The 14,467-nt window shown below is 41.3% G+C and overlaps 1 protein-coding gene across 1 annotated transcript; it reads right to left on the bottom strand.

Moving 5' to 3' along the window:
- Window positions 1-4,392: 4,392 nt before the first annotated feature.
- On the bottom strand, window positions 4,393-13,532 carry EAPP (E2F associated phosphoprotein). Its single transcript, XM_075844736.1, has 7 exons — window positions 13,429-13,532; window positions 12,002-12,132; window positions 11,125-11,300; window positions 9,276-9,368; window positions 7,894-8,017; window positions 6,917-7,042; window positions 4,393-6,415 (listed from the first exon to the last, which is right to left on the bottom strand). The coding sequence occupies exons 2-7, from the start codon at window positions 12,073-12,075 to the stop codon at window positions 6,139-6,141; spliced, it is 870 nt and encodes a 289-aa protein (XP_075700851.1). The 5' UTR covers window positions 12,076-12,132; window positions 13,429-13,532; the 3' UTR covers window positions 4,393-6,138.
- Window positions 13,533-14,467: the final 935 nt, after the last annotated feature.

The following is a 14,467-nucleotide window of genomic DNA, read 5'->3' as shown; positions in this document are numbered from 1 at the left end:
GCATTAAGGCTGGGGCTCTATAGCTACTTATCACATGCACATCACAAGATCACATTTGATCTTGCAAATGTGATCAAAATCCACGCTGCAAAAGCCAAATGGCGCTACCTCCCTTCTGAGCCTTACAGCGTGCCCAAACAGCAGTTTACTTCCAGATATATGGCATCGCCATACCCGAGAGAACCCTTTTAACAATTTTTGGTGTGTGTCCCCCCAGTGGAGCAAGCTGGGCACGACATATTTGCCACTGAATTGGCATATCTAGGGAAAAATTTTAATTTTTACTTTGCACCTTGCGCAGCGCAATCATTTATGGAAAAGACCTGTGGGGTGAAAATGCTCACTACACCCCTTAATAAATGGCTTGAGGGGTGCAGTTTCCAAAATGGGGTCACTTGTCAGGGGCTTCTTTTATTATTTCAAATCAGAGCCTCAATTTTACATGGTGCTCTTTCACTCCTGAGCCTGGTCGAATGTCCAGGGAAATGATTAGGGCCACATGTAGGGTGTTTCTAAAACCGGGAAACACAGCATAATAATTAGAGAGCTGTCTTGTTATGGTGGCACAAGCTGGGCACCACATATTGGCATATCTATGGAAAAAATCCAATTTTCACTCTGCAACATCGATTGCACACTAATTTCTGCCAAACAACTGCAGGGTTAACATGCTCACTACACCCCTGGGGTCACTTCTGGGGGGGGGAGGGATCCACTGTTTTGGTCTTTGCAAATGAGAAATTTCTTTAAAAATGTTGCAGTGCTTTTTCTCCTTTAGTCCTTGTGGAAATTAGAAAAAATTTGCTAAACCTACATTTTCTTTGAAAGAATGTTGATTTTAATTTTCACAGCCTAATTTCAATCATTTATGAAAAAACCTGTGGGGTCAAAATGCTCACTATACCCCTAGATAATTTCCTCAAGGGGTGTAGTTTTCAAAATGGGGTCACTTTTGGGGGATTTCCACTGTTTTGGCACCGCAAGAGCCCTTGAAACCCGACATGGTACCTAAAATATTTTCTAATAAAAAAGGAGGCCCCAAGATCCTCTAGGTGCTCCTTTGCTTGTGAGGCCTGTGTTTCAGTCCATTAGCACACTAGGGCCACATGTGGAATATTTCTAAAAATAGAATCTGGAAAATAAATATTGAGTTGCATTTCCCTGGTAAAACTTGTTACAAAAAAAATAGACAAAAAATGAATTTCTGCAAAAAAAATAAATTAATTTGAAAATTTCACCTCTGCTTTGCTTTAATTCCTGTGAAACGTCTAAAGGGTTAAGAAACTTTCTAAATGCAGTTTTGAATACTTTGAGAGGTGAAGTTTTTAAAATGGGGTGACTTATTGGGGTTTTCTAATATATAAGGCCCTAAAAGCCACTTCACAACTGAACTGGCCCCTGTAAAAATTGCCTTTTGAAATTTTCTTGAAAATGTGAGAAATTGCTGCAAAAGTTCTAAGCCTTGTAATATCCTAGAAAAATAAAAGGATTTTCAAAAAATTATGCCAATCTAAAGTAGACATATGGGGGATGTTAATTAGCAACAATTTTGTGTGGTATTACGGTCTTACAAGCAGATACATTTAAATTTAGAAAAATGCTAATTTTTCACAAAATTTTGGTGTTTTTCAATAATAAATATTGAATTTATCAACCACATTTTTCCACTATGATAAAGTACAATAAGTTATGAAAAAACAATCTCAGAATCGCTTTGATAGGTAAAAGCATTCCCAAGTCATAACCACATAAATTCACGTCAGATTTGAAAAAAAAAATAGGTCTGGTCCTGAAGGCTAAAATGAGCTTGGGCCTCAAGAAGTTCAACTATTACTCACAAACACACTTGTGTAATTCTCTTGTGCAATCCTGGAATAAGATCATAAAAACAAATTATAATGGGTCAAGATTTCACAACATGGTATAATTCCCAAAAATATGTAATAAAGCAAAAGCAAACTAAAAAGGGATATAAAACAACCAATATTGCTGTTAATCCAATAAGTCCTACGTTATCAAAAATGTATATGAACTACAGATTTTTTTTCATTTAAAGGGAAATACACTTTGCGCTATGTGTTCTGGATATATTTTTTTAAATAAACTTGTTTCAGCAAAATTCATATCCAGTTTAGAAAAGCAACAACACAAGTTAGGTGGGCCCAAATAGAACTTGCACAGGCTTCTGTCACGTTATATATAATTTATTGGGTCCTAAAGACTCCATCCCAAAGTGAGAGTCAACAAATCTTAAACGTAAAGTTTGGAATAAGACTGTATCCGCCAATAATGGTACAAAGGTTACCTTGTCAGATTTCCATCTGGAATACTTTTGTGACTTGCTTCCAGACTTTCACCTCAATCTATGAGGGGAGGCTAGAATTAAATTACTACATGACACTTGTGAAGATTGGAAACCGTTAGCTTTTACAGAGATGGTGTCTAACCCTAAGGCCTCGTGCACATTTACATCACCGTTTTCACGGCCGCTTTTGACGGGTCCGTGAACCCGTTTTAGCGGCCGTGTGATTTCCGTGTGCACTCAGTGTTTCCGTGCGCCGAGCATGGTACTGTCCAGGGTGCTGAAAGAGTTAATGGGCTGCACTGATCGGCGGTAACTCTTTCAGCAACCTTGACAGTACCATGCTCGGCACGCGGAAAACACAATTTTAATGTAATAAAAAAAAATAGAAAATAAGTTCATACTTACATTCCTCCTGTCCAGCCTCCAGCGATGACGTTTCATCCATGTCAGCCTGTGATTGGCTGCAGCGGCGGTCACGCACGTCAGAAGGCCGGCCTCCAGGGATGACGCTTCATCCCACGTGACCGCCTCTGCAGCCAATCACAGGCTGCAGCGGCCTCTGCAGCCAATCACAGGCTGCCGCGTCAGAAAAGAAGGTCGGACTGGAGGAAGAAGAGGGACTCGTCACCAAGACAACGACCGGGTACGTATGAAATGCTTTTTATTTTATTTTTAGTCAGCAGCCTCTTTTCTCGATCAGTGATTGATAGAGACAAGTGTCTGCCGATTAGTGTAATATTTTTGTAATGTTTTTCTGCCCATCCGGCGGTTGCTAGGCAACGGCTCCGTCACACACGGACGGCACACGGATGTCTTCCGTGTGCCTTCAGTTTTTTTGACGGCCCCTTTGACTTGCATGGGCCTCACGGTCACGGATTCTCGGACCAAAGTAGGACATGCTCTACTTTGGAACGGAACAGAGCAACGGACCGTCAAAAAAACTGAAGTGTGCATGGCCCCATTGAAATAAATGGGTTCAGGGTGCTATCAGTGACAAAAACGGATAGCACCCTGAAGGAAAAAACTGAAGTGGGCATGGGGCCTTATTCACACGAACGTGTCAGTTTTGCGCACGCAAAAAAAACTGAGTTTTGCACGCGCAAAAGTTCAGTGTGACATGTGTATATGGTGCGTGGCTGTGTGATTTTCGCTCAGCCGGCATCATTATGACACTCCCTTTTTATGTGACGACACAGTAAAGAAGGAGGGAATTTTAGGTTTCCCTTCTCTTCTTTAACAGCTGTTGCGCGAATCACGCGCGTCACCCGGAAGTGCTTACGTGTGCCGTGCGCCATTTGCACACATCCATTGACTTCAATGGGTGCGTGCTGCGCGAAACACGGGCAAGAATAGGACATGTCGTGAGTTTTACGCAGTGCACATACGCTGTGTGAAAATCACGGACAGTCTGAACGGCCCCATTCACTAACATAGGTCCGTGCGACGCGCGTATCACAGACGTATAACACGTTTGTGTGAATAAGGCCTAAATATGATCTTTCAAAGTCTGTTTTTGTCCATCACCTACGCATTAGAGCATTCATTAACACCTATAAACTGCTGGATAGGTTGAATAATTATAGATTTAATGAACTGATGCACTCAGAGAAAAGAACAAAGGGATGTAGCTCTATTATTTATAAAGGAATCTTGACTTCTATGTACAGAGGCAAAATGAATTATAGGATTAGTTGGGAAAACACCTTAAAAAAAAGTTCTCTTTCCAAACCTGGCAGAGAGAGATGAAAAGGTCAGCTCACTTTACATTCTGTATAAATCATTCAGAGGCTATTCGTGAGTTGCAATTGAAATGGTATTTAAGGCTTCGTTCACATCTGCGTTGGTGTCCCGTTCTAACGTTCCGTCTGAGCTTTCCGTCAGAACGGGGCTCTGAGTAGACACAAACTGACACCGACGGAAACCAGAGGTTTCCGTCACCATCAAATTGATTTCAATGGTGACGGATCTGGTGCCCATGGTTTCTGTTTGCCTCTTTTGTGCACCGGACCCGTCGTTTTGCCGGAAGCAATAGTGTAGTCGACTACGCTATTGCTTCCGGCAAAACGACTGTTCTGGTGCACAAAAGAGACAAATGGAAACCAGTGGCACCGGTTCCGTCACCATTGAAATCAATGGTGATGGAGACGGAAACCTCTGGTTTCCGTCGTTGTCAGTTTGTGTCTGCTCAGGGCCCCGTTCTGACGGAAAGCTCAGACGGAACGTCAGAACGGGACACCAATTCAGATGTGAACGAAGCCTAACTCCGGCTAGAATAGCAAAATCTTTTTCTGGCTACTTTAATCTATGCTGGCGTAAATGTAATGCAAAAGGCAGTCTTATACATTATTGGTGGGCGTGCCGTAAAATAGTTATATTGGAAAGATGTCTTCAGGCGAGTATCAAGGATATGTCAATACGTTTTTCTTCCTACACTGGAACTCACCCTACTTCATTTTACATCTCAGTCTGTGCTGTCTAGATGATGCAGATGGGACAATTTTATGAAGATCGTATGTATATAAGTGTATTTGTCTTTGTTGTTTATAATTGTATTAAAAGAAAATAAGAAAAACACCAGGAAAAAAAAGTAGGCACTTTACAATGGGAGAGAAATAACAATGACTATCTGGGACATAAATGGTAAAGGGGAGGGGAGCAAGAGCCTGGAACATGATGATACGATTATACAGGCCTATAATCTAAGAGATGATGCCGGGAAAGCAGACTGTAGTCCCATGAGATATCAAGTTTGCCAAATACTTCCTGTTTTTAAATAATCAGACATGAATAGGTCTGAAGGCAAAAAAAAACAAACAAACATGTGAATTCCGGAGCATATATTAATATATAATTGTGAAGGAAGAAATAGCTGGGAAGCAGCACTCAAAAAAAAAAGGGAAATCTATTCACCAGATATCAATCACTATAACGTTTCACTCGCTCTATGAGAGAATTTTCAATGCTCTCATAGAGCGAGTGAAACGTTATGGCGATTGACATCTGGTGAATAAATCTCCTCTGAAGCTTGGCACCGGCCAGGAGGCTCATCCGCTACAGTGCTGCTCCATTTTTTCTTGCATTTCTAATTGTGAAGGAAAGTATTGCACACATTAATTACTTACATGTATTAATATATGAGCCAGTATGAAATGCTTTTTTTTTTAATTATATCAATGTGTACTAGGATATAAAGCTGTGGGTCTCTGGAATGATTTAGAAAAAAAATATACATTTCCATGTCTCCATTTTTCTTAAAGTCTCTATGAAGTCACATTCAGCGAGTCCTGTGATAAAAGTCCATGTAATATTGATTGGATTTTCATATTGATAGCAGGAATATGATAATCTCCAAAAAATATATATATCAATGGAAAAAATGCAAATCTATTTAAAAATAATAAAATATAAAACTGTAAGGGCCAGTCCACACAGAGTTTTTTTACATGGAAACCGTGTCGTAAAACGCGCCAAAAAATGGCCGAAAATGCCTCTCATTGATTTCAATGGGAAGAAGAGGCATTTTTTCCCGCGAGCGGAAAAACCGGCTCCTGGGAAAAAGAAGGGACATGCCCTATCTTCGGGCGTTTACGCCTCTGACCTCCCATTGACATCAATGAGAGGCAGAGAAAGCGTATTTCGCTGCGTTTTATGCCAGCGGCGCTCAATGGCCGAGGGCGAAAAATGCAGCGAAAATAGCCGTGCAGGCAGAGGAAAATCTGCCTCAAAATTCCAAACAGAATTTTGAGGCAGATTCTCCTCCTGCAAAAAACTCCATGTGAACCCAGCCTGAGTGATATGCAGCATCACAGACAGATAAAGTAAATGTTTCTATCCTAGCTGTGGCTTGCCAAAACATTGAAGAAATGGTAGACTTCCTCTTTGTCATAAACGGCAACTTCTGTGGAACACTGAGTGCATTTGACAGGGTGGTACAATTCCACATCTTTACTTTGTGTTGCTATTGATGAATCTGCAGCGGGAGTCTTCATTTTCTTTCTCTCCCGTCGTCTGTTCTTTATGGGCTGTTCTGGAAACTTTAAAATCTCCTCCTTGTTGACAGCACAATTCATCACAAACATGGCTCTGTATTGGGTCCTATAGGATTCGTGTCTGCAAAAGATATTATACCATGGGATTCATAATGCATGCATACAGTCTTCAAGTAAAAGACTACACCACACACACTTAGGGTATTCGGGTTTCAGCAAATAAAAAGTCATGCAATATACTTTCTGTATCAACTCCTTATGATTTTCAAGATCTCTGTTTAGTGTCATACAATAGGAATCTACACAATTTACTCACATGGGATAAAAATCTGTCCTGGTCATGTATGGATATACAGGTGCACGGCTCGTTACAGGTACAGTACAGTTATCAGAGCTGTGTCTTGTAACAAGCGGTGCACCTCTGTGTCCATCACAGATTTTTATACCCCGGGAGTACACAATGAAGGCACCAATTGAATGACAGAAAGCAGAGTTCTTGATAACCATGAGAAATTGATACAGAAAGTATACAAGAAAATTGTATAACTTTTCATCATGCAAAAAATTACATTTGTTTGCTGAAACTGGAATACCCTGTTAAATACATATTAAGTGCACATACCTTTGACAATCTAAGCAAAGGGTGGTCATACAGGCTGGGCAGTTTAAAACGGCATCACTGCTGGATAGCGATTTTTGCTTGGTTGGATGGGTTTGTGATTGCCTCGGTTTTCTGATATTTCTGTAACTATAAATTGAAAAGGTGGATTAGAAAAATCCCAAGTAATCCATAATACAGCACCCATAGAAATCTAGCTCCTATACTGTATCTCCCCAATTTTATATGAAGGCTTTTGCACAAGGATTCATAAAGAATTTGTGAGAAAATATTGGCACGTTCTATCATATGCAATATTACGGAGGTATAGTGCGAAAACACCCCACAGTGACACAGCCTCATAATAAGGAACCGTGAGCCGCCATACAGGCTAATTGACTATAACATAAAAGCACTTTAAAGAGGCTCTGTCACCAGATTTTGCAACCCCTATCTCCTATTGCAGCAGATCGGCGCTGCAATGTAGATAAGAGTAACGTTTTTGGTTTTTTTTAAACGAGCATTTTTGGCCAAGTTATGACCATTTTTATATTTATGCAAATGAGGCTTTCTAAAGTTCTGGGCGTGTTTAAAGTTAAAGTACAACTGGGCGTGTATTGTGTATGTACATTGGGGCATTTTTACTTCTTTTACTAGCTGGGCGTTGTGAATAGAAGTGTATGATGTCACAGCGTGATCTCTCGAGAACACGCTGTGTGTCTGTGCACTGCCAGAAGCTGGGTGGTAACGAAGAGAAGTGGATGATGCTGATTCGTCAAAACAAAAACGTTACTCTTATCTACATTGCAGCGCCGATCCGCTGCAATAGGAGATAGGGGTTGCAAAATCTGGTGACAGAGCCTCTTTAAGCATACAGGGCACATACATGATCTGTTATGTCAATGATCTGCCCGCCCCATCATTTTGGGTAGACATGTATTTCCTATCCTTAGAACAGTGAAATATCATCTTGTAAACAAAAAGTTATATTATGGCCTTACCCTCTTCGTTTGGCATCTACCCATTCCTGATCCCGGTCATCCTGATGTGGATCATACAGCAGGTCATCATTAGTCAGTATTTTGCGCTTTTGTTTATGATTTTGCTTCTTTCCTTTTTCAGCCTCTAGGAAGAAATGTAAGCAATTAATTTGTATTGATCAAGACATTTATCAATTGCAAAATTAAGCAGCTAGCTGGAATTTTGAGATAAAAAAGTCAGTGGAATTTAAAGTGTACATCCAGATGTAGTGCAGCCAGAAAATGTGTGCCTTTATTTTCTGCAAATGTACATGTTCTCTCTCCATGCTTGCAGGGTGGACAGGCTCCTTCTTGTGTGACTTCAGTGCTGTGCTATGTGTCCTGATCAGATGTCTTCCCCCCCGCTGCTCCACCTTGAGCGAGAAGCTACAGCTGCAGAGATTATTTGTGGTAACCGAAGAGTTTTGAACATTTACAGAGAACTACAGGATGCTGGATGGTGAGGAAAATCACATTTTGAGATGTATATATATCTCTAGGATTGTGAATTTAAAGTGGTGTGTTTTATTCACCCCAGCAACGTTTCAACCGAACTCAATGGGATCTTTTTCAAGCCAAAAACACACATACATACAGTATATATAACATTTAAAAAATAGGCAGCACTCCAAAATAACTGTAAAAAATGAGCTACTTTATTAGCCCTGGTGATAATAAAGTAGATAATTTGTAACATTTTGTATCCAGAAGGGACGAAGGTTGGATCCCTGGGACGTGCACCCGCTTTTGCAAAACACTGGTGCTGCTGGACTCTAGAATATAGATAGTGCCATACAGCCCAACTGTAGACAGTGCCATACAACACCCCTGTAGATAGAGCCCCCCAACAAATAAAACCCAAAAATTATACACACCTAGTCCCCATTCCCACGACGAACGGAGCTGCTCCACAGCATCCTCAACACCGATGGGATCCTTGCGCAGGCCTGCGTGATCCAGTGACTTCATCACGCTGGCCTGATAGGCTAAAGGCCAAACGCGGCCTGTAACCTAGTAAATGGCAGAGCAGGGAGATTCTTCCCTGCTCTGCCATAGTGTTTAACAGTATCTGCGTCCTAAGGACAAAGATACTATTGAATGCGGCGACGCTACCACTGTAGCAGCTGCTAGCAGCGCCACCGGGCATGGGGGGACCCATGTCCCAGCGGGCGCCACGGGCCCCCTAATGCTTTGAACCCCGTAGCAGCCGCCATGGCTGCTACAGCGGTAATTACGACCCCTGGCAATCAGCTGAGGCTTTTAATGTAACATCATTAGTTTTATCTTAATTCAGAGTTATAATTGGTACAAACGTGATTATAGACATCCTGCTATTTATGAGATGCTAAAAGTATCTTTATTACCTTCCTCCTCAGAGTCAGAGTCAAAGTATACATCATCATAATACTGCTGTTTGTCGCCTTCTGCTGATGCTGTGGCAGCGCTTGTAGAGGCATCTATAATACAAAACGGTCATAAATTAATTAATGCACCAGATAAACAACAAAAAAATAAGAAGTCAATTTGCCAAGAAAATAAGTAAACCTGATTTGTCAAATATTTTTAATAATGCACCGCTCTTCAGATACAACCAGTAAAGGGCTACATGCATGAGGTCCTATGGGTTGTAACATACATACATACTTGGGCCCCATGCACATGACCGTAAAAAATCTCCGTAATTGTGGACCGTAATACTTTGTATGAGAGAACGGCGCAAAAACGCGGGCTGCCGCGGCGGCCGGCCATGCCCATGATTGCGGCCTGTCATTACGGGCATGGTCGTGTGCATGAGGCCTTAGGCCCCATTCACACGACCATTTTTTTCATCCGTAATTACGGATCCATTCATTTCTATTGGCCATTGACACCTTTCAGTATATTTACTGATGGGTGTCCGTGCTGAAAAAATTATACAACCTGACCTATTTTTGTCAGTAATTACAGCACGAACTCTTCCATAGAAGTCTATGGGAGCTTCCGTAAATACGGACGGCTACGAATGCAATACAGACCGTATTTGCGGATACCAATACATAAATACGGATGCCTACGGATCCGTATTTACGGACAGTATTTACTCATAGATGAAAATATGGTCGTGTGCCTTAGGCCTTATTCACACAAGAGTTTCCAATTTGCACTCGCAAAAAACGGGCCATTTTTCATACATATGACTGTCAGTGTTGTGTCAGTATGGTTTTGGTGTGTCATTCATTTTTATAGTTCGTGTTTCTCCAAAGGATAGGGGGGCATTGACACCTTAATTAAATTTTTACATTTGTCATCTATACAAAAATACATAAAATGGGATATCTGGGAAGCTCTCTTTGAAAAGGCATTAGTATATGTAAAGAACCCTTTTGGGTGAATATTTTGAGGTCTGACTTGCTGAAAATTCTCGGAAAACAATGTTTGAACACGTCATACGAGATGCAATGTGACTTGCTGAAAAATGATGTTTGAATACGCAACATATGAATCCACTATATTTATACAATTTATGTGTGTTAGTAATTTCCTAGAAAAAAAAAATATAGTAAAAGTTATATTTTATGTATAAACTCTGGATCTATCTCTTTTATCTCAATTAATACACTACGCAAGATTGTTAAAGATTAAGTCTAGGTGGTGGACTTCAAATTACACCATCAGTATTTATGAGAATAATTCTATGGAAAAAAGGCATTATAGTGGGCAGAGTGAAAGATATGATTGAAAACGGACTGCTGGAGCATAGACATTAGATGACTGTTCAGACATAGATCAGATTGTCACCCTCTTGATTATTCAACCAATTAAAGTGACAGGATCTGGTCATACAGGACTAGCAAAGCAAAGAAAAAAATCCCATCCTATAAAAACCAGGATTAGAACCTTGTTGAAATGACAGCATTCCAGAGGCAAATCCTAAAAGGCTGTGGAGAAGCCGACACCTGTGCACCTGTCTCATACACAGTTTCCACATTATAAACATACATTGTATCGGTACCAATGTTATTCTCTAAAAATTGGCTTGAACTTCTGCTTTGCTCACATTGCCCTCAAGTACCGTTCCATCAAATTTCCTTTCCCTGATGAAATAGTATTATAAATGAATGATATCCATCGCAAAACGTATCCATTGTGGATCCTGTAAAAACGAAACTCAAGAAGCCAGTATAAACTGAGCTCAAGCCTATTATTTCTTATTTTATAAACAAAAAAACAAACCTGGCATTTGCCATCTCCCCTCCATTGTTTTCAGTGTAGAACTTAGCTCCTTCTCCATCTCCTTCTCAAATTCATCTTCACTGGAAGACTCACTTTCACCAGTAAGACATTCACGAATCAACTTGCGTTTCTGCTTAGGAGTACCGTGTAAAAGAACTTCTAATTCATCTTCAGAACTTCCAAGGCAGAAAGAAGAATATTCATTACAAATCCCATTAAAGTTAAAAGGGAGAACTCATAATTAAATAGATGCCTGTTCAACAAAACAAATGACCGGTCTAAGAGAGCTGAGATATGGTTAATGTATATTAATGTTCACACTACAGGGTCAGTCCTTACACTCATCCTCACAGTATATATTTGGCAAGGGCTATACATCGACAATCAGCTTTTTTCTAAGTGTCACAAAGTTGCCATTGACCGTGTTTCCCAACAGTTCGGTGGCAGAGCAGTAGTCATGCAATTTTTCCAAGACTTGCACGGGACCAAATATTGCTTTGTAGCCCTTGCCTTAAAGAAACATTCCTGCAAAAATCATTGTGCCTAGTGCAAGGTCTGAGAGGGTGGTGCATGACAAATTGGCTTCTCTCTTTGGTGTATCTTGATTCCCTAAGTCATGCACCCCCCCCCCCCCCTAAGGACAGGAGTTTTCCTCTAATATTCTGTCCACAGGAAATCTCCAGGGCAGAGCTACTATTTATTTACTTCCATATGTACATACAGGCAGCTCTGTGCATGGGATACGTCCATTATTCTATATGTATATGTGCTAGTCTGTATAGATGTGGATTAGTAGACCAACAACAACAGTCCGTGATTAGAACGTGGGAACTAAATGAATAAATACTGCTTTATGATAACTACACATGATCAGTACCTGCTACTACCACGGTCCTCATCACTAGGTTCTTCAATTGCATAGGCGTCGTATTCTTGCTGTAACCGGTTCATGATGAATCAGGTTTACCCAGTGTAATCCTTGTAAAATATATGTTGTGCTCAGGTGCCCTACAAGCATAAAGATTTGCTGCAGTTAGGTCAGTAATGGACTATAATATTACAAAGCACAAACAGAAACACTTTTTATAACTCACTCCTCATCAACTTGGTATAACTTAAAGGGAACCTATCAGCCCCTTTATGCTGCCGTCTCTCATTTCAGCTGTCTTACTTATGTTTGAACGTGCTGTTTTAGAAAATTTTGTTTAATTGTTGCAGCGTGATGCGAGTGCCGTGGGGAAGGAGTCCAGTGTATTCATGATATGCACGATCCCAACCGCCCTCCAGCTGCTGATTGGCAGCTTTCTCTCTATGAACAGTAACAGGGAGAAAGCTGTCAATCAGCAGCCGGAGGGGACCGTGCATCCCACGAATACATCATAATCCTGCCTCACAGCACCCGCATCGCACGACCATGAATAAGGATGCATAGGTGATAAACATCTGATCGGTGGAGGTCTGACCGCTCGGACCCCCACTGATCACGGGCTTACCTTGCCATTTCTGGGAGCCCCATATGAATGGAGAGATACTGCGCATGCTCGGCCAACGCTCCATTCAATTCTATGGGGCCGCCAAAGACAGCGCTCGGCAGCCCTAAAGAAATTAATGGAGTGGTGGTCTGGGATGCGTAGTACCGCTCCATTTATATGGGGCCCCTAGGAACAGCAAGGTAAGCCCATTCTCGTGACCCCCACCAATCAGATATTTATCACCTATCATATGTGGGAGAATGTGTATAGGCACATTAGATGTATACTGCGAGTAGAATTTATACAAATTGCCTTAAATATCCCTTCAGGGTAATGCCAAGTCTTGATTATTCCTAATCTAAAAATTCTCCTCAACTATTTATTATTATTAACTTCTGGGAAAACTATGTCGAACAAAACATGGCTGTCATCAGAGCAGGAGCCGATACCCAGCTTTACCAGACTCTTGAGGGGAAACTCTACCAAGTAATGCAGATATTCATCAGATTTGATATTCATAACTCTAGGAAAGCTGGGTGGAGACTTCTATGGGGGTTGTAATGACAGCCATACTGGTTTTCGCCCAGCTTTCCAGGTTGAATTTCGAGCAACTAGACAGAAGAGGACAACTCCATATCAGAGCACTAATCTGATCGGGATTAGGATCGCTACATTCGGGGCCAGTTGAATCTGAATCCAGGATACACATGTGGCTCTTCAGATGTCATATATAAAACCTGCCAGAGTGCGCTGCTCTGAAGCCTCTAGTGATACATAGTAACAGGTGCTACAACATGTTTCCCAAGTAATAATCATAACAAAAATATTTTACCTTTTTCTGGCGAAACCAAACAGTTGCAATGCGTGTCGCACAGCAATGACGTCCCTCGTTCCCAGTCGCGCTTGCAATGACGTAGTGCCCATCCGTAAAGCCAGAGGAGGGAGGAGCTACGTAACGCAGACTGGGTGGATGCGTCGTTACTGACGCTAGCTGATATGACGCAGTGGGTCTCCGCTCGCTGTGTTCTTGTCACGAATAGTCGACTGTTCTGTAGCTCCGTTTTCCTGAGTGATACTGAACTGCAGCGGGTGAAGAGTCCGGTGTGGAAGTTCCAGTGGGCTATTTCACTCCATTCTTGGCAGTATTCCTGTAGTCGTGAGAGCCCCTTCTAGTCTCCGTAGTAGTGGTCATGTACCTCTTATCTTTGAACAATTGGCAATCAGTGAGGGTTGAGCTCTTGTATGTAAATAAAGCTTCATTAATTTGTAATGAAACCTTGTCACTTTTTTTTTAAGATTTTGTGTTTCAATTCCTCATTTTCAGGATCTCTGCTTGTTGTCAATGAATGGAAACATTTAAAAAGTGTTACATCGAGAAGCAGAAAACCTAAGGGCAGGTTCATACCGATATTGCTCTTTGCGTTGTTCTGCTCCATCAGAGGAGCAGAACTATAAAAATACCGGAAGCGTTGTTTCTGTTTTATGACTTTAATGGGTTTTGACAGGATTCCATCAGGGTGTATGCTGCGCTGTTGTTTCCGTTATTTTCTGCCGGATCTGCGACAGAGGCTTCAACACAGATGTGAACAGGTCCTAAGGCTCTGCTAAGGGCCTGTTCACATCAGCGCTGGCTTTCCGTTAAGGGGTTCCATCAGGTGAACCTCTCAACGGAAAGTCAAACGGAAACCTTAGCTTCTTTCCGTTTGCATCACCATTGATATCAATGGTGACGGAAACATTTCTAATGGTTTCCGTTTGTCACCATTCACATGACCATGGGCACTTCACAAAAATGGCAAGCGTAACTTTGAAAAGTAAGGGCATCCACAGATAATCTGTTACTAGTGTCATTAGGTCAGACCCCTGGATAC

Source organism: Rhinoderma darwinii, chromosome 12 (assembly GCF_050947455.1).
Source record: "Rhinoderma darwinii isolate aRhiDar2 chromosome 12, aRhiDar2.hap1, whole genome shotgun sequence".
NCBI lineage: Eukaryota > Metazoa > Chordata > Amphibia > Anura > Rhinodermatidae > Rhinoderma > Rhinoderma darwinii.
Note: the sequence above shows the minus strand (reverse complement) of the source record. Positions and strands in the feature narration are given on the sequence as shown.

Bases quoted from the DNA above. Each gene is read 5' to 3' on its own strand.
- EAPP (XM_075844736.1), bottom strand. From the start codon at position 12,075: ATGAACCGGTTACAGCAAGAATACGACGCCTATGCAATTGAAGAACCT. The intron at 11,301-12,001 runs GTACTGATCATG...CTGCCTTGGAAG, and splicing joins GAGGACCGTGGTAGTAGCAG to TTCTGAAGATGAATTAGAAG. The intron at 6,416-6,916 runs GTATGTGCACTT...TATCTTTTGCAG, and splicing joins CTTTGCTTAGATTGTCAAAG to ACACGAATCCTATAGGACCC.